Source organism: Cibotium barometz, chromosome 39 (assembly GCF_041138505.1).
Source record: "Cibotium barometz isolate CiBa-2024 chromosome 39, ASM4113850v1, whole genome shotgun sequence".
NCBI classification, from domain to species: domain Eukaryota; kingdom Viridiplantae; phylum Streptophyta; class Polypodiopsida; order Cyatheales; family Cibotiaceae; genus Cibotium; species Cibotium barometz.
In genome coordinates this window covers 20,134,732-20,161,520 of record NC_141084.1, presented here as the reverse complement: position 1 = coordinate 20,161,520, position 26,789 = coordinate 20,134,732, and the positions used below count along the sequence as shown (strand labels likewise).

The following is a 26,789-nucleotide window of genomic DNA, read 5'->3' as shown; positions in this document are numbered from 1 at the left end:
ATATTTAAACTTTCCCTATTTTGTAAATTTTATACATTTTCACACAAAATAGGAAAGAGGGTGTTTCATATCCCTATTTTGTAAATTTTAAGGTGCTATGCTACATATGTATAAAATGACCCCCAACCCTAATAAAGGCAAAGAGTCTAACACTATACCAAATAAAGGCAAAGAGTCTAACACTATACCATGTGTAAAAGTAGAGGCCCACCCATATGGAACACACATGAGATCATGTGAAACCACACAATAAGCCCCACATATAGTCGCTTAGCTAAGGAAGGTAAACACCTTGCTTACTTGCTAAGAGAGCTAAGTGAGCAAGACATATCATGATGTCTTATATACATGTTAGCTAATTGCCCTAGTTCTTAGACTACAAATCTTGATGAGCTAGGTTGATATCCATTCTCATATCATGTGGTCACCATAGGTGAAGTTGGAGAGCATCAAGCTTCAAGTCATCTATGACAATCTAATCTATGGGTCTATCAAATATTTACCACCATGATCACGTACATGACATACAATACATCAGACTATGAATTCCTTCTTACAAGATGATGTTATACAATAGGTTTTAAGCCCACAACCTCTCAATTGAGAATTGGAAGCTCTAACCACAATGCTAAGGATGGCTAAATGTAGGGCCATGTGTTACTACATACATATAGTTAAAATTCTATGCAGTCATTCATATTTTGCATGTCTAGAATTTGATTAGAGAAATAGGAAAAGTGATGGTTAGAATAGATAAGCAATTAGATACAACTTATATTTGTAGTTGCAATCGGTGCAATGTATTACATCCATTCCAAACCTTTCAATTTGCAGGTTACTACAACCACCACGACTATGACATTCTCTAAGTTTTAAAATTTTGTATCTAATGTGCTTTAATTAATGTGGTGGTTGCTAGTACAACCACCACACTATGACATTCTCTAAGTTTTAATTTTTTTATTGTTGCCCTATTATGCTTTTGTTATGCATGATCCCTTTGTTTTGCTATTGTGATATGCCATTTACATAAAAATAAACCATTTAATGCTAATTTAAGATTTTATTAACAAATGAATATAGCTCAGCTATGTAACTTGAAGAAGCCTAAAAATTCATAAATCTTATTTAGAAATCATACAAAGTGCTTGACAATTAATTTAATGTTAGTAATATATGTTCATGCCAGCTTATTATTTGAGTTGAAACCATTAAAAAGTCTTGATTTGAATTAGAATCTTAATTTAAAATAATCCTACTATTTAGCCATAAAATTATCTTAAACCATAAAAATGGACCAAGTATGATTTATATAAATTTTTGGTAAAAAGAAGAGGTAGATTCAAAAGTCCTCTAAGATATATGACAAGCGGGGACAAACACATAATTTTCTTTAATGTGAACAATCAATATGTTAATACTAGAAATTTTCATTTTTTTTATAAAAATAAATTTATAAATGATGATTTAATAAGCTTAAGAAAGATTCTATAAGGCATATTAAAATATATATATTTAGCTTTTTTAAAAAATATTTGCAATAAAAATGCTCAACCAAAAGCTCTTAAAATTTATAGAATTTACCAATAGATGCATATGCACATGCATGCACACTAGGTGAACATTATGCATCATTCATTTTGTGCACTAACTCCAACTATATTTTTTCATTTAAAATTAAAATAATTTTAAAAATTAAGGTCCTAAAATTTTTTTTGAGCTTATTTGGAATTTCAAGCAAGAGAAAAGTTAGACACTATAGTTTCAACTTGTTCCTCGCTTCCAAGTTTCAAAATTATGTAGTTGAGAAAAATCATTTGGAAGGACGATACGAAGACTCATTACATTCATATATAAAATAATCAAAGGTAACTAGGGATAATTTGAAAGCAAGGTAAAATTTAGACACTTTAGTTTCAACATGTCCTTGCTTTTGAAGTTTCATAATTATTTAGTTGAGGAAAATCTATTGGAAGGCAATAAGAAGACTCGCCACATTCTTCCGCGCATATAGAAAACAGTAAAAGTTAACTAGGGCTAATTTGAAATTATAAACTAAAGCACGACTAGGGACCATGAAGGGAATGGGGTATCAAGGCACATGGTAGGGTTAATGTCCTACATGGGTACTTTTGGATTTTGTGGCACCCATTGGCCTGAGGAGTGTGAAAAGTATGTAAGTTAATGTGTACACAAGAAAAAGTCAATATATGTGAATTGTCCATGTGAAAGCTAGTGGGAAGGAAAAGGGAGAGTGAGTGGAAAGCTTGGGCTACAATGGAAGGCACATGAAAGAATTACTCGGATGTGGTGTTGTCCATGTGGATACAAGTAGGAAAGAAAAGGAGGGAGAGTGAGTGGCAAGCTTGGGCACACTCGAAGGCACATGAAAGGGTTACTCATAGAGGAAGCATGGGTTGGTGAGGATGCATGCAATCATGTGGAAGCATGTGCTTACACTAAGGCAAAAAGGGGCCCTTTAAGGAACATGCGTAGACTCTTATTGGAAGGTGATGGTAACCATTTGATAGGTTGGAGTTGCTTTAAAAGCACTTCTAGGGTCACAAATGGGGTGAAGGAAGGCTCTAAGGCGCTCTCTCTCTCTCTCTCCCTCTCCCTCTACACACATAGGCTCTAAGGGGCTCTCTCTATCCCTCTCTCTCTTCTATACACACGATCTCTCTTTCACTTCTACACACACACACTCTCTCTCTCTTTCTATACATATATATATATATATATATATATATACACACACACAGGCTCTAAAGGGCTCTCTACACACACAGTCTCTCTTTCTCTTCTACTCTCTCTCTCTCCACACACACAGGATCTAAGGGGCTCTCTCTCTCTCTCTCTCTCTCTCTCTCTCATTTCCTCTTTACTCTTTGTTTTCCATGCTAAGCATGCAAATGGCAGATATGGAGTCAAGCCAGCACACGAGATCAGTACCTGTCGCAGGCCGAGGACGCTACCTTCAAGTGTTGGTGCCTCTGCTGAGAAAGATCAATGGGCAGCCATACTCCTCCGCCTTGACGAAGAGCGAGCGAGGCCGCCTGGTGAGATTCGCAGCCGACATGTGCTTAGTTAACGCCGCTGCCGGCCGTGCAAAATGGGGCGCGGCCCTGCGCAAGAGCCTCACTGCAGCCGCCGCCGCCGCCGCCGCCGGTGCTAGTGATCGGCATCCTAAAGTGCAAGAAAAATGCTCCCGCTCTTCCAATCCGAGGAAGCGCAGCCGTGTGATCAAGGCAAAATCGCCTGCAGCAAGGCGGCGGTCGACTTACTGCTGCAGCCGGATCCGCAAAACGCAGGGCGCCAGCCGGCCCATCGACGACGCCACGTCCATCGACGACATGAGCAACATGGAGGGCCTGCAGAAGGTTATCCCCGGCGGCACCGATCTCCTGGATCCCGCCACTCTCTTGGAAGAGACCGCCCTCTACATCCTCGCCTTGCAAATGCAAGTAGACGCCTTGCATACCTTGGCTTCTTGTGCTAGCTCTACTAATAACACCTCCATGGCCGAGATTAACTGATCTTCTGTTAATTACACTTATAGTAACACTCACTCACCATTATTTGTAGATAATCATGTCATTTCATTGATTATATAGCAACATTCCTTTCCTCTTCTGCAGAATTCCACAATTTAGAACGACTAATTCAAGTAAAGAAGAGAATAAGCATGCTGAATAATGTGTATTCATTCATTTATTTATAATGCTACAAGGGTGGTGGAGTTTCTGATCTCATAGGGTGCTAGGGTCCTCATATATGTATAATTATTATCCTTATTATTAGATAAAGAGAATATTTACATCAACTAACATCTCTAAGGTTTATAAAATGGTATCCATAATAGTCTAAGGTCAAATAACAAAAAGTAGGCTTGTAGGGTCCAATCACCATTAGAACAAAACCACATTCCTTCATCGTTCATCTCAGCCTCCTCAATTAAATGAGTTTGATCCTTGGAATGAACTAAATGACACACCACCATCTTGAACACAATGATTTGGGTGTACAACAACCATCAGAAAAGAAGATTGTCAATGTCTAGTTAAGATCCGACAATTCAGTGGTTCCGCACCACCTAGCTAGCCCTCATGAGCTGAGATGTATGATTGTGCCCAATACCATAAGTGGGCAAAACATGCCCACCATGGATTTTCTAGAGATTAGTCTAGACCAATTACATATTGCCCAAAATGTGTCCACGTAGGAGTAAGGAGTGCCTATACTGATATCGATTGTGCAAGAAAGATTCATTTGCGCAAACTATGGTACTCATTTGCATGCTTACAATAGCATAACACGAAGGCTCAACAGTGTGAAAGTGAATCACATTGGTGTATCACGATATGTATAGTCACACTCCGGAAATTACACAGATAAAATACAATGAGCATAGTAAACTGAATCCATTAAGTAAAAAGATAACACAATCCACCACTTAGGCAACATCATCTGATTCTTAGCTTCATCACCAATGACTAGCTATCACCATACAACAAGACATCCTCATTACAAAACTAAACTAAGAATTGACATAGAAACATACAACACTCCTCAATCCAATCCTCTCTCTCTCTCTCTCTCTCTCTCATCCATCCTATGCACTACATTTTTGTACATATTAGGCACTACCCTTTATAAAAGATCGTTACATCATCGGCTCATGATGAGTCTACAACTGGTCTGCAACAAGGAAGATAACTACCGATGGCAAGGAACTATGGAGTTTTTTACCCCACACATGGCACGTCTAGTGTAGACACAGCAAAAGCAATCAAACCACTCTCTTTATTTTGTAGACTTTAGGAAATTTTTAGATCTAGAAAGTTATCCGTATGTTTGGTCCCATCCCTTGTTGTTTGAGTCAATCGGTGCATTGCTACCTCCAAATATGAACTTAGTCTTGTTCATGGGCTAATCTAAGCTCATACTCTCTTCGATGCCTATTGATTAGAGCACGTCCATGTCTTGCCTTCTCTTGTGACCTCCTTTGCTCCGCTTCAATCACTTTGGCATTCAAGAAATTCAAGGCAAATATAGCCATTTCGGCACCAAATGCATCTGGCTCTGTGAACTTGAGAAAAATGGTGTCATCATAATAAATTCATTATTCAAGCTCCTTGGATCTTCTCTTGCCTCTGGTGCTCCATGCCTAAACATACAACGATCGTTTGGATTCCTCTGTTGTTTGAGGGTGGTGTCCTAGTGCCTCTTTGTAATCCCTTTCTGCCAGCCTAGTCTATTAGTGAGGAGCATCAACATTATCACCCTTTGTATGAGCTTCTACCTCCTCATGTTGAATTGTGAGTCATGATATCGGGCCACTCCCCCGCACACAGTTCTATTTTGAGTAATGTAGGATGTGGGTGAGGACAATCTGGTACATGCGAGGTCCACTAAGGACTCCATTGGTCTTGTTTTGACGGATCATCTCCTCTACATGTTCTTTCATGAAACCTCTTTATCCACCTAGCCTGATGATTGCAAACATCCACCATACATTGCATGGGTAGCTATGTGTTGCAGGTACTGGGCTAACAAGAAGGTGAGGGAAACAATGAGCTTGAGCTCCTTAACACACACACAAAAGTAGATAAGCATACAAGAGATATGGATGACTAATTTTATTCTCTCATTAGGAAAATTCTGGACTCAAAAGAGGGATGTTTCAATAATAATATAATAATAGACACATAGATTGAGTGACATGAAATCTATGAACGATATTCACCGGTGGTGGGACCTCTGTACAAACCCACCTAAAATGTGGAGAAACTCTTATCTTCATGAAATATTAAAAAAAAAACATCACCTTGTCTTGAAATGTTTTAAACCGTTTTTTTGTCAGAATCTAACACAATAAAAGAATGTTTTCCACATTCCTGTGTTAGACGTGGAGCACTAAAAAATTCTTTCCACCACTCCTAGAACTAATGAAGCTTGAATGCTTGGAATAGATAGATACACATTCTCCTGGTTATTCCCTCAACTTGGTTCCACTTTTGAATCTCGAAACATCTTTGGCGCCCAAAAGAACACACAGTCCCATATTTACAAACAGCATGTTACAGAGTGGAGTACATTTGTTGGAAGAAGCAATCCAACAACACATCTATAAGGAAAAAACTATTTATTACTAGAACCCATAGGACTGGGCTTCAGGATGGAGCCATGGCTCTTCTCCCAAGTACGGAGCCCATGTAAGAGGGTCAGGAGGGCCTATCCCCCTCGTGGATTGGGTGGGATGAAGTCCACTGGGCCGTCTGGAGGCATTACTTCTACGACCTCGATCAATTTTGCAATCATTTCCTCCCTAAACGTTTGGACGTCTAGGTCCACGTAACGAGACATGGATGAAAACTGCCATCACAATTCATCAAGGCATAAATAAGATCAACATGACAATATACAAGAAGATAAACAAGAGTACGCATGCGTATGGGAGCTGAAAAATGCTTACATTCTCTGAAGGGAGCTGAAAAATGCTCCGTAGCAACAACAATGCATTAAGTGCAACCCTCCACCCACAGCTATAACCATCTTCTTGTTTGGGCACACTAACCCTTCGAATGGTCGCTCGATCCAGGGTGTCGATGTCCATGCTCAGGCTCTCATAAGCGGCCATTAGTTTCCTGACACCACTGCAAACAAAGACCAATCAATATCCTGATCAATCTGGACTTCTAACTCAAACAATAATATGTATCATAATGATTTTAACTTACAGCAAAACATTGCCATGGACACCAGATGTTGAATTTGCAAGGTAAATAACGTTGTCTTGCACATCAACTAGAACAAGACTCCAATGGGAACTGCATCACATCCAAATAGATTTCTATTAGTTTCAAGCCAAAGGAAACAGCACTATATAACTGGTGTATGGTGATTCGTATAAACATCATGCAAGAGAGATAGAGAGACAAACTCACTTTTCATGATATGCCAAAAAAAATACTCGAGCATCGTCCAGCTGGACCTCCCGAAACTAGTTCAGCACATCAAGGTACGAAACTAACTCTACTAGCAACAGTGTTGAGACCAGCAATCTGGAACACTCGATGTTGTACATCCTCGAGCAATTGCGAAATAACAAAACTTCACAAGGAAACATATCAAGAGTTAGGCATAAACTTTAAGAGCCAAGAATGAAAAATTATGGGAGGACAGAGAAAAGAGTATATCTTAAAACACATCTGAGCACTTTGTCGTTGACTTCAGTTCTAGGATCAAAGAAAATGTTTATCTCCTCAGCATGAATCGCGAAATAACATCTTTGCCCTCTAATATTATAGGGTACATAGAACTCCGGCAACAAAAATTGAAGCGCCTCCCGATTCATAGCGTGGAGTGCACGAACATTTTCTCTTTTTGTTTGCAATGCAAGCATTGCCACTTGATGTTCCCTTTGAGTGCTTGTCCGAAAATTTGCTCGAGTCTGCTGATGTTCGTGTTCTGGAACTCCCTCGGTCATCTCTTCAATTCTCACTTTTTGAACAGGACGGACATCCAAAATTTGCACCATTCGTGCATCAGCAAATGTAACTGGTCTAAGTAACTTATCATATCTAAAACGAAGGGCTACTAGGCTGAAAAAATCTTTGTTCACTGTGACCCTGTGTGCATGGGCAGCAAGAACATAACTATCCAAAAAAAATTCAATCATCCAATCCTCTGAGGCCTCCTGCAAGCAAAACAGGGCCGATGCCTTCCACCTAAACAAAATTCCATTTTGCTGACAAATTCTCCTGACAAGCCTCTAGAAAGGTAATCTTGGAATAGCAGCAGTCGGGTGCTTCATAAATTTTGTGATTTCTCGTAGCGCTGCTCTGCGAAACGCCTTAGTCTAGGCTGCATTTTGGATAATCGGGAAGGATTGCTTGATTTCCTCGATCTTGAGGCATTCAGAGTGCCCATCTTCTTCCCACTAGATGAGGGACCTGCATTATCAATGGGTCTAGCTGTATGCCTTACACGAGCCATCTGAAAACCCAAGCAAGTGCAAAAAACTTAGCTATTCAGTAGTACACGATTAACAATTCACCATAAAGCGAGAGAGGGTGGCCAAGAAAGCAATATGCACTTCCTCGCGTTATGGTGAATCCATTCACCATAACGCGAGCACAATAATCCTTTTCGCATTATGGTGAATTAATTGACACCAATAAGAGGTGGATTATCATGAATCCTTTGAGCTTTGATCTTGCGTTTTAGTGAATTGATTCACCATAACGCGAGACTAAGGGCCAGTCAAAGCACAACAATCCTCCTCGCGTTATAGTGAATCGATTTACTACAACGGGAGGAGGAGTATCGTCACGAATCTCTTACCATTCCATCTTGCATTTTGGTGATTCGATTCACCATAACACATGGAGCCGTATTGAGATTATAATGGCACGTCGTCTGCTTTAAGGTGAATCGAATCACCATGGCAGAAGGCAAACAGTTGAAGAAAAAACAATGAAAGAGGGCAAACAGTCAAAGAAAAAACAAAACAATCAAGGAATATACAAGAAACTCACAAAACAATCAAGTAATATACAAAAACTCACATTTCATGCATGGGAATGGATGGAGACTGTCGTGTAAGAGGTGAATTAATTGACACCAATAAGAGGTGGATTATCGTGAATCCTTTGAGCTTTGATCTTGCGTTTTAGTGAATTGATTCACCATAACGCAAGACTAAGGACCAGTCAAAGCAAAACAATTCTCCTCGCGTTATAGTGAATTGATTTACTACAACGGGAGGAGGATTATCGTGAATCTCTTACCATTCCATCTTGCATTTTGGTGATTCGATTCACCACCATAACACATGGAGCCGTATTGAGATTCTAATGGCCCGTCGTCTGCTTTAAGGTGAATCGAATCACCATGGCAGAGGGCAAACGGTCGAAGAAAAAACAATGGAAGAGGGCAAATAGTCGAAGAAAAAACAAAACAATCAAGGAATATACAAGAAACTCACAAAACAATCAAGTAATATACAAAAACTCACATTTCATGCGTGGGAATGGATGGAGACTGTCGTGTAGAAGGTGAATTAATTGACACCAATAAGAGGTGGATTATCGTGAATCCTTTGCCCTTTGATCTTGCGTTATAGTGAATTCACCATAACGCGAGACTAAGGGCCAGTCAAAGCAAAACAATCCTCCTCACGTTATAGTGAATCGATTTACTACAACAGGAGGAGGATTATCGGGAATCTCTTACCATTCCATCTTGCATTTTGGTGATTCGATTCACCATAACACATGGAGCCGTATTGAGATTATAATGGCCCGTCATCTACTTTAAGGTGAATCGAATCACCATGGGCAGAGGGCAAACAATCGAAGAAAAAACAATGGCAGAGGGCAAACAGTCGAAGAAAAAACAAAACAATCAAGAAATATACAAGAAACTTACAAAACAATCAAGTAATATACAAAAACTCACATTTCATGCATGGGAATGGATGGAGACTGTCGTGTAGGAGGTGGAATATTGGTTCAGTACTGTGGGGGTAGTCGGAAGTCACTTGGAGGTAAGCAGGAGGACGGACAAGGCGAAATCGATGAGAGGACGAAAAGGTGGCGTGATTAACGGCTTTGATTAGTCTTTAGAGCGAACACACGTGCTAGCGGGCTGCCAGGGCGACTAGGCAGCGCTGACGTGTCGCATAGCATTAAAAAGGGTTTTTAATTGCCTCTCTTACTTTGATTAGTCTTTATAGCATGTACACGTGTTAGGTACATGGCGGGCTACCACTTGGCATTCATGGAATGCTGGGTGAAAACGCGGCGCTGACGTGTCGCCCACATAGCATTAAAAACAGTTTTTAATTGCCTCTCTAGGATACTCATCTCATTTATTGCCTCTCTTGGAGTTCGTATTCTCATTTATCTCCCCACCAATGGCCTTCATCTCCATCAACGACTATCTCCTCCAACCCTCCTTCATCAATCATCCTCCTTCATCCTCCTATATCAAACGACAAAGACAAACCTCCAACCTCCTTCATCTCCATCAAAGATAACGACAACCTCCTTCATCTCCATCTCCTGCGACGTTTGTATACAATTCATTTTCCCGGTATTTTTATCTCTTTTGTGCTTCCTTCTTCTTTTGTTATTTCGTTCTTTTGGTTTCATTCTTGCAGAACTCCTTGCTTTGTCTTTTCATCGCATTAAGGTGAATTGAAAACCTATGACTCCTCGCATTATGGTGAATTGACTACGAGGAAGACTAATTTAATTCGTTTGGCACCTCCTCTCTCAGTATGGGTACTTGAGAAGTATCTTTATTTGTAATTCACCATCACGTGAGAGGCGGCGCCAAAGGATGAAAAAGTCATCATGTTGTGGTGAATCAATTCACCATAACGCGAGCGAAGGTCCCATAGGAAGCACAATATTCCTCCTCGCATTATGGTGAATTGATTCACCATAACGCGAGAAGAGGCCCTTCACGAAGCTGCAATTTTATTTGCGTTAGGGAAAATAGATTCACTACAACGCGAGGAGGAATACCTGGATTCCTCTGGCATCTCCTCTTGCGTTATGTTGAATCCATTCACCACACAGAGATTTGGTGTTTAAGACTGACTGTCTCTTGATTCATTGCTTGAACTAATATTTTCCATGTCTTATCTACACCCTTGAATTTAGCCATGGCGTAAGTTCAAGTCGAGTTTGATGTGGACGAAGAGATTAAAGAAACACCTGCAACTCTGTTGTATGACTTCCTCTACAAATGTGGACGTCATGATTTGCACCCTTCGATTTCGTTGATGTTCAATTGCGATTTTTCTCTGGAGGATACATTTTCTAGCCATCCCGGATACTTTGAAGAGGCAAAGCAAGAGTTTGATGAGCTCACAAATGAAGATACAGTGATGATTGATGGGAAAAACCATATTCATTTTAATCTCAAGGTGTCGCCGGAGAAGAAGCAGAGGTTAAACAGGGATTGGCACAAGGTACCATGTGATAAGAAGAGAGCTTTGCCATGCCCTTTTCACAAAAGAAAATGCCGCTTGATGGAATACTCTTATGCTTCTTGCACATGAACGTGCAATTAACAGATGAAGAATGTACAGAGCCGCATGCGACAAATGAAAGTGAAGACACGGTTTCTCATCAGGCTAGTCCCACCATTGAGGATGTTGCTGAAGAGGAGGACACTCCTCATGTGATTGAGGAGTTCAATGTTGAAGAAGAGAGGAAGCTCAGTTTGGCGGTTGATATTGAGGCAGTGAGAGAACAAAACACTGATGTAGGTCAGCTTGTGATTGAATCAGATGACTCTTCCCCCATTCCAACGCTATTACTCCCCTCCTACCAAGTAGGAGATTCAGAGTATATATTGCTGACAGACATACAACATGTATTTAACTTAAGGGAGGACCATTGCATAGCTTTCATAGCCCAAAATCTGGAGGTCGATGACAATTTTGTAGATGATGTTGGGATAGATAAGTACTTACTAGTGGATAGCCATGTGAAAGACACCGAGTTCCTATCTGCTGGAGCAACACTAATTTAAGATGATCTATGTTGATGTCCTTAAATATGAAGGAAAAGATGCCACAGAGGAAGAGCTACAAGAAGCAAGTGAAAGACTGAATATTACCAACATGGGAGGATTTAGGGATGTGCCAAGTAAGACAGCGGAAACCGTTCCTAGTTCGAGCACTAATTTATGGCAAGACGCCTTGCTTGAAGCAGATGAGAACCAAGAGGTTAATTTCTTTTGTTGTGTTTTCGTACTTTTGTTGCGGATTTGGCTTTATTAACTTTGTCCTGAAATGTTTGGTGATGTTGTTTCTGGCTAATGCTCCTTTATTTTTTCAGTTGGAAATATATGAAGACACATTCCTCAAACGTGCTTCAGGCAAGCGTATGGCGGGATTGGGCCACGATTCGACACTAGGAACATATATACATCGCCTAAAATTCCTTCAAATTGTGATATTTCACGCTAGCTTCTCCAAGGACAATGCAAGTTTTCCTCTGATGGCGATAAAGACTCTATCCATGTATTTAGGTGGCTATCACTTAAGGCTGAATGCAAACAAGGCAATACTTCTGGAGCGGCAAGCAGCTATTCGAATTTTTGGGGAGGGACCTAGAGTATATTCGTTGAGAAGTAAATATTATTTAACATATGCTGCTTACGGCTTGGCATGTGGAATCACAGATCCTAATCTGTTGAGTGATTGCGGGAAGAAGCATCTTCTTAGAACAACAAGGCCAATGGTCCCTGTTGTGCCATTGATAGAGGATGAAGAAGATGTTGTAGAAACTTCATCAAAAAGGGCTCGGCTCCAGATTAACAGATTTAGATTGTTCCAGTTGCTAAGAAGTTTCTTCATATTTCTCAATACTCTTCTTGCTTACCATTAAAAACTATGAAATGTATATATATTGAAAACATTTGTATGGGACATAGATGAAAGCTCTTGTTCTTTTAAAATCTTTTACAGTTACATCATTGTTTTATAATATGTATTTCAATGATCAATTTTCTTCCACACTCTGCCCTGTCTTTGTCGTTGTCTTAGCCATTTAGCATGATTCTGCCTTCCCTGTGAGGAGACATATATTAATCGTCTCCGTTCAGCCTGCATCTCTCTTATTGCACATGACACAGCTGATTTAGACTGTTTGATCTTCACACGAGCCCTCACTTGAATCCGCCTATACCACCACTGACAAAGTTGCTTCATGGGATTACTTTTCTTCACTCCTCCTCCATATTGAGTGGCCCTTTAATAGGCACAACGTGCTTGCCAATGAGATCTTTCCATGCCTTAGGTAAACCAAATCCCAAGGCTTCCAAACTCTTTCGCAAAAAAGGTTCCATGTGTATGCAAAATGTGCTACAAATGCTCAACAACAACAAGACATTTAGTATCGTACAATATATTTTGAACAACAATAAAAACTCAAAGCTGTAGGTATTCAAGTAATAACCATGTATTCAAGTAATAACCATGTATTGTGTCAAGTTTGTCGCACCCCATGCCTTTTCATAGCTAGTGTAGAACTCTGTCACAACTGCCTCAAATTTCTCAACATTCCCATCTTCAAACCTTGCTTTTTGCAACAAAGGTGCTAGGCGATCAAGTGCCAACCATGCTTTGGCCTTTGCCACCCTTGCTTGTCCTAAAGAGCCTCGATCAGGTACAGCTGCATGAAGCTTCCTCCACACCTCAAAATCTGTACCCAGATGACCTCTCTGGGTATGATTAGATAAGAACTTTCTGGCTTTTGCACCTCCAAAACATGGTTTGCTAGGAACATTTTCGGTCTTCCCTGATCTTCTCAAGTCCTTCTCAATCTTCACTCTCAATCTTCACTTGACCACAATGTAAACCTGCATCTGAAAGCACTTGCTCTATTTTTTTAATAGTTCTTTCACTCTCTAATGTTGGTTTCATATTCCATGAAAATTCAATGTACATGTAGACTAGTTTCTCAATTATTCTAACCAGCGCATGCAAAACACAAATATGAACTCTGATCAAAGGGATAGCAAGAATTGGATCCCAATTAGGATCCACTCCTGGAGCATCACGATTTGGGGCTTCACGCCTATTACTGATTACATTTAGGCATTTCCATTCTCTCTCTTTTCCTCCTTTGGAGACACCTCGTTCGGTCATGCAATACAGGCAAGGATACTTGGCCATTGCTCCTTGGGAAATACCAAACATGCATTTCAAGGTTTTAAGCTCTGCAGCCAGGTGCCACTCAACCTCATATTCACCATATCCTTCTACATAAAGCTTTTCACCATTCGACTGCTGCTGTGCTGGTGGATAGTGGAAGGAAGCTCAGTCTGGTTAAAGTACCACTTTAGAATTTCATGGGTCTCTATTGGAACCTGTTAACAAGAGGCCAGTTAAATTGTCTACAACATCTAATGGATAGCAACATAATATACTTTTTTTTAAAATGGATAGCACGTCACCTCAAATGCAGCCAGCCACCAAATCTCATTTTCGGATTGTACACTAAAGTGCCTCTCATTAGCATTACTGATACTTGCATCCAAAGCTCTATTCATTAAAGTCAAGCTAACCCTTTCCAGCTTATGTCCTTTGATCACCTCACTCTCATCAAGTTTTAAAACAAATTTCAGCCTTCCATTGCACTCATGTACACTGATGTCATAAAATTTCACCATAGCCATTTGTAATTTCTGAACATCCATAATGAAATTGTTGAACTCTGTAAGCTCTATGATTTTTTGTTCCTCGCTCTTTTTAGTCACTGTCAATGTACTAGACACGTGACAAGGCTCTCCAACAAGTTCGACCATTCCCAAGTTGAGAATATTTCGAGCTTTGTTCACGTGAAATGGTTTTGGAATGGGAATTACTGTTTTTTTTCCAAGCTTAGAATTGAAACCTTATTTAACTTTATTAAACAACATCCTGTAAGACTTTGTGCTTATGCCAGCCATGTCACATATACCTTGTGCATCTGCAGGAGTGAATGCTTCACTCACCTTCTGCGAGAATTGCTTTGCTATGTCTGATCAAAGTTTTGCAAACTTAGGATGATGTATTGTTGACTCCACGATGTCTTTTGTCAGAACTTTGCCAAATATATCAGAACCTTGCTCTTTTGGACCCACAACATCTGTGAGGACCATCCTGAAGCAACAACGATAGCTATTTCAGTCCATCATTCATCTAACTATACCACCCCCACACCCAATCCCCCATCTCCAAAAAAGGAACTAAAGATGAAAATGAAAAGTGAGTGCTCAAAGAAATTATAGATCCCAATACCTGCAAGCTTTTACACGACACTTCCATTGGCCACCTCCAACATTGAGTTCTTCCAAGAGGTAATATTTGTTATAGACTTTACTTGAGAATTACTCTTTTAAGGAGGAAAATGAGATACAGTCAATACACTGGTATTCAAGCCAAGTGTCCATATTTGTACATATTACATACTTTTGCATTGCAGGTGACATCCACAAAATGATACACTTTTTTTTATCTCTGATGATAAGAAGCATGATACCCATTTTGTGCAACATTGTTTCATGCTTCATTATAATTGGGTATTACCCTTTGGTATTCCCCTACAACGTCATTGGGTTTGATTTGATGATGGTGTTTCGTCTCAATTCAAAGAAAAAGGCCTTTCTAGTTTTTTTCCAGGTACATTGCCATCACATGAGGGTTGCAAATGACTTGAAATTTCTTTGGTACATTGCCATCACAGGAGGGTTGCAAATGACTTGAAATTTCTTTGGCTCTGGTCATAGAAAGGGAGAGCATGATGGTGCAGGGGCTGTAGTGAAGAGAGCACTAACTCATGAACAACTCAAGCTTAATGGTCCTAAGCTCCAATGTGCAGCTGATGTTGTAAAGTTTTTGCAAGAAACACTCACCATTAGAGCTGAGTCCACATATGCATCACAAGCTCGGTACATTAGTAGAGTCTTTTGGGAGATAAAGCTGGGTGATATAGATAGAGATGATGCATGGAATGTCAAGGCTATAACAAACACAATATCCCTACATTTAGTCTCTGCATACTCTCACAGCACAATCCAACAGCATTGAGAGTGCATCGGTTATCCTATTATTGTAGTAATTGTATGGAACACATATAGGCATAGATGTAGCAAAATCAATCTCATATTCATAGCTAGGACTACATTGCCCTTGAACCATTGGTAGATGGCACTGAAGAAGACAATGTTGACATTGATGTTAACATCGCAAACATTGAGGAGGCCACATACGAAGGGCACCATGATACCCTTAGTGATATCATTCTTGTAGGAGACAATTTCATGGTGACAGCCAAAAAAGAAAATCTAGAGAATGTGGACTTCTACATCTTGAAATGCACAAAGGAGAAAGAGCTCTGTAAGAGACCTACAAAGGACAGATGGGGGAATGCCATTGCACAAGGTTGTTTTATTGTGAAAGGGTTCTTCTATGCACCTAAAGACGAGCAAACTTACGCGTTGTGGGATGACAAGTCGAAGGCCTTGATTGTGACGCGTCTTGTACGAGCAATCAAATTTCCAATGGACCCACACCTAGTTAACAAAAATTAGTTTGTCCTATCCCTTGAGGTACATGAAGCTGTGTACAATAGTATGCCATTCAATTTTTAGCATACTTGCTAGTAGATATAAAGCTATGTAAAATAGTATGCCATCCAATTGTTAGCATACTTGACATGTTTCTAATAATTAAAAAAAAGAGAACAATATTCAATATCTTGTGAATTTCAGTTCATGTATTCATATATTCCAGAAAATATACATGTGTGTTGCTTTATGGGGGATGGCAGTGAGGTGTCTTGATGAATGTGAACATGAATGTGACAGGGGTGGCCTTGGATTAAGGCTCTCTTCCGCTCTTTCTATTTCTTCCCCCCACAATCTTTCCTATGCTTGCATGTTGGCCTCCTATTCTTGCCTCCAGGCCTCCAACTCAAACTACCTCCGTGATTCCATACATTCCTCCACCTCAGTTATGCACCTTTCATATTCTTTGATAGCAGCTTGGTGCGCTTCAACTTCCCTTTGGTACTGTTCCTCTTGCTGATGCCTTCACTCTTCAGCTTCCCTTGTGAATTCAACTGCCCATTTGATCTCTTCTTCAGCACAATCATGGACCACTAAAATAATTTTTTGTACAGCTTTAGTCATGAATCGCTTTACGTGCAATGGATTTTATTTGTGCAGATTAAGTTCCTGTACACAAAGGAAAATGTTTTGTCAGAAACCTCATAGCTATGTTAGATGAGGGAGTGTAGATTACAAACATCACTTACATTAGGAATATTAAAAATCTTTTTTAACAAAAGAAATGCGTTTAGGCACGTCCTCCATCCACAACTGACATCATCTGTAGGCTGGATTGGCACCCTTATTCTTTGATATCTCATGTTCTTTGGCTCTAGTAAAAGTTGTTCCACAACTAATGCAAACTTTTGAGCACATCTGAGAGGTCAACAAAACAAGCATTAGTTTATCTTGCTTAAATAAATCTATCTATATGCTTGTGGAAGAGGGAAATGTCAATAGATACTTACTCTCTAACATGACCATGCTATCCTTGAACAAAGTTTGCAAAGTAACATATATTTTGTGCAATGTCGCATAGAAGCAAACTCCAATGTTGGCTGAAAAAACAAACAGGACATAGGTGTTATAAAAAAAACACATACAAATTACCTAATATATGTTGTCAATCTATAACTTAACATGAGACTCACTCTTTGTTATAAGCCGTGATAATAACTCTTGCCAGATCAAGATTGACCTCCTATAACCAAGCCATGAGATCCAAAAATAATGTCTCCTCATTTTGCAATTGCCCTGATATGAGGGGATTAACAACATATGTACTATTCTGCATCTCTTCTGGTAGAAATGAGAGACAATACATGTATGCAACAATGAATAGAAAATAGAATTAGGATTTGTGAGAAAATAGAATTAGGATTTATGAAAAATTAAAAAATAAAATACAGCACAATCATGCCAACATACATAGTGCTATATTCACGACTATGTCTATGATTTCCAGTATCCCGCAACATCGCAAAACATGTAAATCAGTTACATCTAAGCTGGTAACAAGCCGTGTGCCTTGAATTGTAAATGCCATATTAACAGGTGCAATACTCTCCAAATCCCTTAATTCTCCGATATTTTCTGCTTCAATGACATTAATTTCTCTACGAATCTTGTTGGCTTCTTGGCTTGCATCAGCATCTGCTACTAGTAGATCATCAGCAAAATTATCACCACCATCACTGGCAGAACCGGAGGGTTGTGGCTGTGCGGCAAAGCAGCATTCGGTTGTGCTTATGGTTGTGCCTCCGGTTCTGGTTACCCTGTGTGAGCGGCATCTTGCTATGGTTGGTCTTATGCTTCTGCTCTTCTCTAAGTCCGAGCGTGGGTTGTCCCTATCGTGACCAACATGGGTGTTCTCAACTGGCCTTACACGAGGATGGAGGGGTGGTACCATCAGGATCTCCAGCATGTGACAGTCGCTAACAGAAACAGGTGCTAATAACAGTCATATATGTACCTCAATCTACAGAGTGTATCAAAATCCCTAGGCATTATTGTAAGTCTATGGACATGGACAGCGAGGAAATATGCATCTTCAAAAAACTCAATCAACCAGTCTTCATTAATTTTCTAGAGACACACAAGTGCAAATGCGTGCCATCGCATGCCAATACTCCAGTGTTTACAAATATCACTCACAAGCCTCTAAAACGGTAGCCTGGCTATTGTGCAGGTTGCATATGTCACTCAATCTGTTGAAGCTCTTGTAGAACGGTCATGTGGGCTTTATATCTTTTCCTCCTACCTTGCACATGCAGCGAATCCATAGGCCTCTCTGTCCCTTGTTTCCAGCCTTCGAGCAGTTTGCTTGGTAAGCACCATCTAATAAATAAACTCAATAAGATGACAACTGAAAAATTGTTCGGAGTCAGTACCAAGTGATAACGGACTAGCGGGATGCCCACGAGCAACTAATTGCTTAATACTGACCCTTGCTAACAATATCTTATTGTATAGTCCGTGAGCAACATGACCCGAAGGGGAGTTAGTACGGGGCCAACAGGATGCCAACGAGTCTCTTATCACTTGATACTGACCCCGTGAGCAAAATGACACAAGGGTTCAGTACTAAGCAAAATGGGGCCTGTAGGATGCCACAAGCCTTCTATCGGATGCCAATGAGCCCCTCATAAATTAAATCTATCTAAAATTCTTTTTAAAAATTACATAAAAATATCTATTATGCTTGAAATTCCACTTTTCTCATTTAAATGATTGAATTCCAAATATGTTGGGAATTCCTCTTTCATCATTAAATTTATTTATGCATAAAAAAATAAATTTAACTAAATTTTCTCTTAAAAATTAAATGAAAATCTCCATTAATTCCATTATACTAGAAATTCCACTTTTCTCATTTAAATAATTGAATTCCAAATATGGTGGAAATTTCTCTTTAATCATTAAATTTATTTATGCATAAAAAAATTTAACTAAAATTCTTCTTTAATAAAATATCAATTATTTTGGTATTCTAATTTTTCTCTTTCTCCATTGGAATACATGGACTTCCATTGTCATGGGAATTTCTCTTTTATCATAAAAATGAATTACTAGAAATTCCTCTTTTCCCCTAATTAACTATTTATGCATAAGCATTAAAAATTAAATTTTTCATGATTATGATGATAATTATTCAATTAACCTAGGATGACTAATCCCAGAATATGGTAGGAAGTCCTCTTTTCATATTATGTATGAAAATGATTTATGTGTTAATTTTTTAAAAATTTTACCATAGCTCTGCTACTATTACTGATAATTCTCAATAATTTTGAAAAGCATAAGGTTTAGTAATACAATATGATAGAATAATTATCATTTGGATCAATATCCAATTATGGACTTGATTCCTAAGTTTATCATAATTTAAGTAATATAAAAGCATTAAAAAGCCACTTCTTTGGCCTCTAATTTGACAAGCATAGAGCTTGAGAGGGGTTGAGAAGTGAAAAACATTTAGAAGAAGAAAAAAAATCATAAAGTCACACTTTACCTCTTATTTCGCTTGATTCTTTAGTCTTAGGAGAGGCCCCCAACCAATCAATTGGTTTAGTATGTTGATGAAGACTCCAAAGAAGGTTGAAGAGAGAGAGAAGCTCCAATCTCTCCAAATTGTAGAGGATTTTTAGAGGATAATAGAAAATATGTTTATTTTAGAGTAATTTTGGCATGGTCTAGTTCACATATGAGAATACAAAAGAATGAGGGTCTATTTATAGGTGAGGGAGGCCACTAATTGAGTCCAACTAAGTTCTAGAATTTTTCAGCTTCAGTTTGGCTGAATTTGGACAAGATTTGGATCAGTTTGGCTCCCTTTTTTATTTGGTTTGATCCAGGAGAGAGGAGAGATAAAAATATCTTAATATTTTTGAGTTTAAAACTCCTTCACAAGTGTGAAATAGGCGTCTCCTTGAAGGCTCCCCCTTTCCTTACCAAGGTGTCAAAAATGAATGATTACTCCAAAATATCTCATTTTTTAAGTAATATTTCATGATTTTTAACTAATAAATCTTGTACTCAGTCAACTCTTCATCTTATGTAGGCATTTATTCATTTTTGGGTATTTTATTTTATTCATTAGATTTATCTCATCCCAACACTTGGATTAATCTTATTGGTCCATAGGAATCTTAATTGAACCACCATAATCCAAAAATTTCAAAAAATCTTGACCCTTAGGTTAAGGTCTTTTAAATCATTTTTAATTAATTCCAATTGCACCTTGGAAAATTTATTTTGATTTTTTATTTCAGGGAAACATATTTTTGATATTTGTAGAATTTATATATTCAAAAATATCTCAATATTGAATTACCACTCTCTAGAAATTTTTATCTCACTAGGCAAAAACAAGAAAAAATAATATTTTCTTGTATTATTCAGAAACATGGAATGATTACAGGGGATTAAAGTAGAGCCTATTCATTATTCAGGCTAAGGGGAGGAATCTTACATCCTCTCCCACATGAAAAATGCGAGATGTCCTCATCTCGCAAAGTGGGGGTAGTCTTTCGCCAACTCTTCTTCTTTCTCCCAGGTGTGGCGTCTTCTAGAGGGAAGAATTTCCACTTTACTAAAGATTCTCTGAGGACTCTGCTCTTGAGAATATTCTCCCAAATGTCAAGGATTTCCTCAGGTTGGAGTACCATCTGGCCTTGAGTCAGAGAAATTAATTGTTCATCAAAGCACGTGACTCCGGCTGGGTACGTACTTCTTAAGCAAACTGACATGGAATACATTATGTACCTTGAGATGGGGAGGCAGAAGAAGTTTGTAGGCTAGATCGCCCACTTTCTTTATGATAGCATATGGCCCACAGTATCTAGGAGAAAGCTTCTTGTACTTCCCTAAGGATAAGGAACTTCTTTTTGGTCGTACTCGAATGAAGACCATATCCGATTCTTCAAAATCTCTCTCTGATCTCTTTTTATTTGCATACTGTTTTTGCCTAACCTGGGCTGCCTTTATATCTTTATGGATTGATTGCATCTGCTGGTCCATTCATCAAGCATTTGTCAGGACATTTCAACTCTGATCAATGGGTCAGACCAAGTCAACGATGTAAGGTAATCTTTTCCATACAAAGCTTTAAAAAGAACTCATCCCAATGCTTCGATGATAAGAAGCATTGCAAGCAAATTTGACCAGATGAAAATGGCTTAACGACTTCTTGGGTTCCCTACCACAGCATGACCGAAGGATATCTTCTATTACCTGATTCACTCTTTCAGCCTAGCCATCTGTTTTGGGGTGATAGGCTGTACTGAGATCCAAGAAAGTTCCTACTGCTTTGAAGAATGCAGTCCAAAATTTCGATGTGAATTTGGGATCTCTGTCACTTACTATCCTCCTAGGTAAGCCATGTAAACTGAAGATCTCTTTAAGGAAAACTCTGGGAACATCCACTGCAGTGTATGTTTCTTTCACTGGAATCAGATGGGCAACTCTGTTTAGTCTGTCAACTACCACAAAAATGGAGTTGTAACCTGATTGCACTGAAGGTAATCTAGCGACAAAGTCCATGCTGATACATTCCCACTTCATCTGAGGAATGTCTAGAGGCTGCAGTTTCCCTAGCATCTTGACTCTCTCTGCCTTGACTCTTTGACACATTAAGCATTTTCACACATGATCAAGTACATCATTTTTAAGTCCTAGCGACTAGAAGAAGCTTTTCTTAACAGACATATAGGTTTTTATAAACCCTAGTTGTCTAGCTATCAGGCTATCATGGGCTTCTCTCAGAATTCTTCCCTTTATTCCCTCATCATTGGGGGATACATAGCCGATTATTATAATACATGTATCCTCAATCCAATTTGTACCCAATAACTCGACACATTTCTTGAGGAGTCTTGCTTTCCTGCATCAAAATGGTAGCAATAGGGGCAAGGAATTTGTCCTGCATGATTTTCTCCTTTGCTTCACTGATCAATGGATTTGACACCACTGTAATTGCAAGCAAGGAGGCTTTTCTGTTGAGCGCATCTGCAACCACATTTTCTTTCCCCGGTCGATATTTAATTTCAAAATCAAATTCTTACAGGGTCTACATCCATCTCCTTTGACGCATGTTGAGATCCCTTTGGGTGAAGATCCACTTTAGACTTTGATGATTTGTCATCAAGGTGAACCTCTTTCCCAAAAGATAATGTCTCCACAACTTCAAAGCATACACTACCGAGAGCAACTCCAAGTCATGAACGGCATAATTTCTTTCATGTGTTCTGAGTTTTTTGGATTCATAGGCCACTGCATGACCTTCCTGCATAAGATTACCACCTAAGGCAAACCCACTGGCATCAGTAATAACTACCTCAAAGGGTTTGGTAAAATTTGGCAATTTAAGAACAGGGTTGGTTACTAAGGCTGTCTTTAGCTTGTCAAAGGCACTCTGACACATTGCAATCCACTGAAAAAGTGTACTAGAAGGTTAGTTAAAGGGGATGCTATCTGAGAAAAGCTAGGTATAAAGATCCTATACCATCCAGTTAATCCTAGGAATCCTCTCACTTCCTTTACTGTCTTGGGTTCCAGTCATTCTATGACTGCTTGGATCTTTGCGAGGTCAGGAGAAATCCCATCTTTTGACACTATGAATCCCAAGTATTCCACTTGGTCAACAGAGAAAGAACACTTGCTCTTTTTTGCAAAGAGTTGGTGTTTCCTTTTAGGATTTCCAAGACCTTGCGCACATGATCTTCATGATCTGCAGCATTCTTTGAGTATACTAAGATATCATCAAAGAAGACAAGAACACAGACATCCAAGTATTCTCTGAGAATATCCTGCATAAGACGATTAAATGTCGCTGGGGCATTAGTCAATCCAAACGGCGTGACTATGAACTCATAATGCCCATAGCGAGTATTGAATGCTGTCTTTGGGATGTCCTGCTCCTTGATTTTGATTTGGTAGTACACCCGGATTTGAGATCTATCTTTGTGAACATTTGGGTCCCACTTAACCGATCCAGAAGTTCATCAATCCAAGGAATAGGATACTTATTTTTAATTATTAATTGATTCAATCCTCTGTAGTCAATACGTAGTCAATACAGAGTCTTAACATTCCATCTTTCTTCTTTTAAAAGAGAACGGGCGCACCCCAAGGTGAGACACTGGGTCTGACAAATCCTTGCTCTAACATTTGTCTCAACTGTTCCTTAAGTTCTATGGCTTTAGGGACTGGCATTTTGTATGCACGCTGGGCTACTGGCTGAGCTCCGGGGGTTAATTCAATTCATGATCTACTTCACCAAACGAAGGCATCTCAATCAATTCTTCAGGAAACACATCTACATACTCAACCACTCTGGTTCTTTAGCCTTGCATTTTATGTCTAATGGATTCATTTTAAACGACATACACAGCTTGCCTCTTTCTGAGCCCTTTTAATAATTTAGAAGCCTTGACTAATTGCAGCACAGGGGATCCGGAAATTCCAATTCCTTGAACTTTATTCCCGTGTGAAGGTATAGGAAAGAGATGGTTCCTTTGTGACAATGAATGTCAGCCTGGTTCTTTTGGAGCCAATCCATTCCAAGGATTCCATCATAGATTCCCAAGGGTAGGACTCTGAACTGGCACTTTGTTACATTCTCGTCTAGGCTAAACTGAATAAGGTCTGTCTCAAGGTGTGTGAAAAGAATCTTTCCATTGGCCAATTCCACTTGCATAGGTTTCCCTGATTTTTGATTTAGGACTAATTCACACATACATCCTAGGGAAATAAAAGAATGAGTACTACTTAAATCAATCAAAAGCTTGAATTGCTTACCCTGGTACTCTGGTGGAGTCTGGAGGATTGAGAATTGATGGTTATTCCCCTGATGCTCTATTGCTACATAAATCTATCCTTTCTCTTCCTCCACTTCATCAGCTATACTGACAGCTCTAATTGCTGCAGTCTGAGGTGGAACTCTCTCTCTTTGATTGTTCCAATGATGGGAGGGAGTTCAGAGACTGCTTTGCATGGAGGCTGCAGGCTAAGCTAGTGCTCTTCTGGGGTTGCCTTGATTCTGGTGTGGGGGACCCTGATTGGACTGATACGAAGGAATTTGTCTTTGAATTCTGGGATCCTGGCTTCCTTGGCCCATAGAAGGAGATGGGCAATCCTTGAGCTAGTGCCCAAATCCCTGACATCCGAAGCATTTGTTCTCGCTTTGAAGCTCTTCCCTTTGCATTCTTGAGAGAGCCAGAGTTCTTGAGAATGTACTTTGAGGGAAAGGTCTTCCTTCATTCCTGAAGCTTCCTGTCTCCACATTCTGGTTGGACCTTGGTGTCTCTTTGGAGGCAAAAAAATGGAAGAACTTCCCGGTGTCTGAAATCTTTTGAAGGATGAGGGAGCTGGCTTTGGCGGGACTTTCACAACGATGAAGGCTTTAGCGAAGTCCTTCACCATTCTGACAGCTTCTACCATGGACACTGGCTTGGCATTCTTGACCAATGTGTCTAAGGGTTCGTTCATACCCCGAATGAACCTGGCCATGAGTTGCTCTTCATCTAGAGGTGGTGAATACTTGAGTAGAAGAGCGAATGCCTGGTGATATTCCTTGATGGTTTTTCTCCCCTGATTTAGCTCTAAGAATTCATTCATTTTGGTTTCTAAAAACCCAAGGGAAAAAATCTCTTCCTCAAATAGGTTTTAAGGTCATTCCAAGACTGGGTATTCCTATCCAGATGGTTGGTGTCACAATGGTTCCTCCATGCTACCCTGGCTGTTTCCACAATTTTCAGCCTGGTAAGAGCCATTTTGCTCCGCTCATTATAGCCTGTGACATCAAAATACTCTTCCATAACTTCCACCCATTTCTCCACAGTCTCGCCCAGGTTCTCCCCTTCTCCTTTGAAGGGTCCTGGTTGAGTTCTGTGAAGAGCCTTGCGAACGTCGGGGTCAAGCTCTTCATCCTCAGAGAGAGGGTCTGGCTGATGGGCCACGGTTTCCTCGCCTCATGATTCTACCAAAAATGATATATTATTAAATTTTTATTTTGATATCGTCCACCACGAGATCGTAAGACTTAAGAGGTTCGAAAAAATAATTTCTTAAACAAGATGAATGATCTTATTGGAGATCTATGACATATGTCCGGTAACACATTTTGCTTTATCAGTTCGTCCATAAACAATCACTTATACAACATGGAATTTTTCTCCACAAAACATTTCTTTATTTATATAAAAGTTGCAATATGTACATAGAGAAACTCGGCTCCAGAAGTCAAAATCTCCTTGGGAGTCGCATAAGACAACGGTACTGGGCTATACACATGCCCTGATACAAATGTTCCCTTACTACTAAGGGAGCTACTATCTTCTCCTTAGGAATAAAGCGACTAAGGAGTCTGTAGATTTGGTAGGAAGTTTGAAATTTTGAGGCCTAGAGTGATAGAAAATGACACTTTCAGCTTCATCTCAGAATCATGGCCAATGAGAGATTCTACCTCAGCATCGCATGCTGGTCGTAAGAGGCGTGGACATACTGCCCTGCAAACCACTTGTGTGTTGCCGTTTCTCCGCTGGGTAGGAAAATATAGATCCTCGAAATGGTGTGTGAGTCTGACTCGGCTCATTCGAGTTGTAGCGGAAGAGATGAGATGCTCGAAGGCAAACACAGTCATGTCTTGTGACTGGGTGAGGTTGGGAACACCAGATAAGTGTGGAACTTCCATCTTTAAAAACAATTTCTTTGATTAAAAATTCTTCATTAATGAAGCTCATGGAATGAAAATACAATATGTAAATGCTTTTTCTGAGTTCTTATTATCAATTTTTGATAAGAATTTGTTTATCTTACTAGCCTTCAATAAGGCTCTGATACTAGCTATGAGATCCCCCTCCAGGGTTCCGACGGCGGCGGCAGAAGCAGTGTCGGCCTCCCATGTGCGGGGTGGGGATCCACACTCCAGGCCTCGCCCGCAGATGTTCCGACGAGAGGCTAGCTTGGCGGTTCCTCCAAAACCAAGCCCGAAAAAACTCCCCTCGCCCGGAAGGCATGGGCCATTTCGCCATGGGAAAATCTTCTAACGGGGGAATTACTCTAACGAGTCAAAGTCTTAACTAGTTAAACTGATCTGGCTAAACTTGAAGTCACATGGCTAAATCAAGAAGAGACATGCACTTGATCCATGGAATCACCACTTTTTTCCTCCTTTAACGAGGCATAGCCATTGATCCCCTCCCACAAAACAAGGTCCTCCCAAGACTTAATCTAACTAATGTAACTAATCACATCTAGTTGTTTCTCAGGAATCCTCCGATCCAGCCAACTGGCCCATTAGCCAACCACCCGACCACTATATTGGTTGGATTCCTTTATAAAGATTTGGTTGTGTTTTGCTCGGGTACCAAGGAAAAGAGTTCCCAGGTCCCCTAGCCGACGATTCATGCAAAAATTAAGGTAGGCATACCACACCCAATATGAAATTGCCATTTATATAACAGATTCGGCTGGCTTTAAAACAATCCTTCAATAGAAATCATAATATTATTGATCATCATCCTCCAAAATTCAGAGTCCTTTGTATTATAAAATATGTCCTCTGGACTCTCCGTTGTTGAAGACCATGTAGCCAACCAACGAGATCCAGTATCCCAAAATTTCATTCCCAAAATATTTCTCTTTAGTCCATCCGAATCTTCCTCGACACGCGC

At 39.7% G+C, this 26,789-nt stretch overlaps 1 protein-coding gene across 1 annotated transcript; it reads left to right on the top strand.

Annotated features, from left to right (window-relative positions):
* Nucleotides 1-2,782: 2,782 nt before the first annotated feature.
* Nucleotides 2,783-3,632, top strand: LOC147615842 (uncharacterized). The gene has a single exon (XM_086777990.1). It carries the CDS (start codon nt 2,898-2,900, stop codon nt 3,534-3,536), a length of 639 nt encoding a protein of 212 aa, XP_086634116.1. The 5' UTR covers nt 2,783-2,897; the 3' UTR covers nt 3,537-3,632.
* Nucleotides 3,633-26,789: the final 23,157 nt, after the last annotated feature.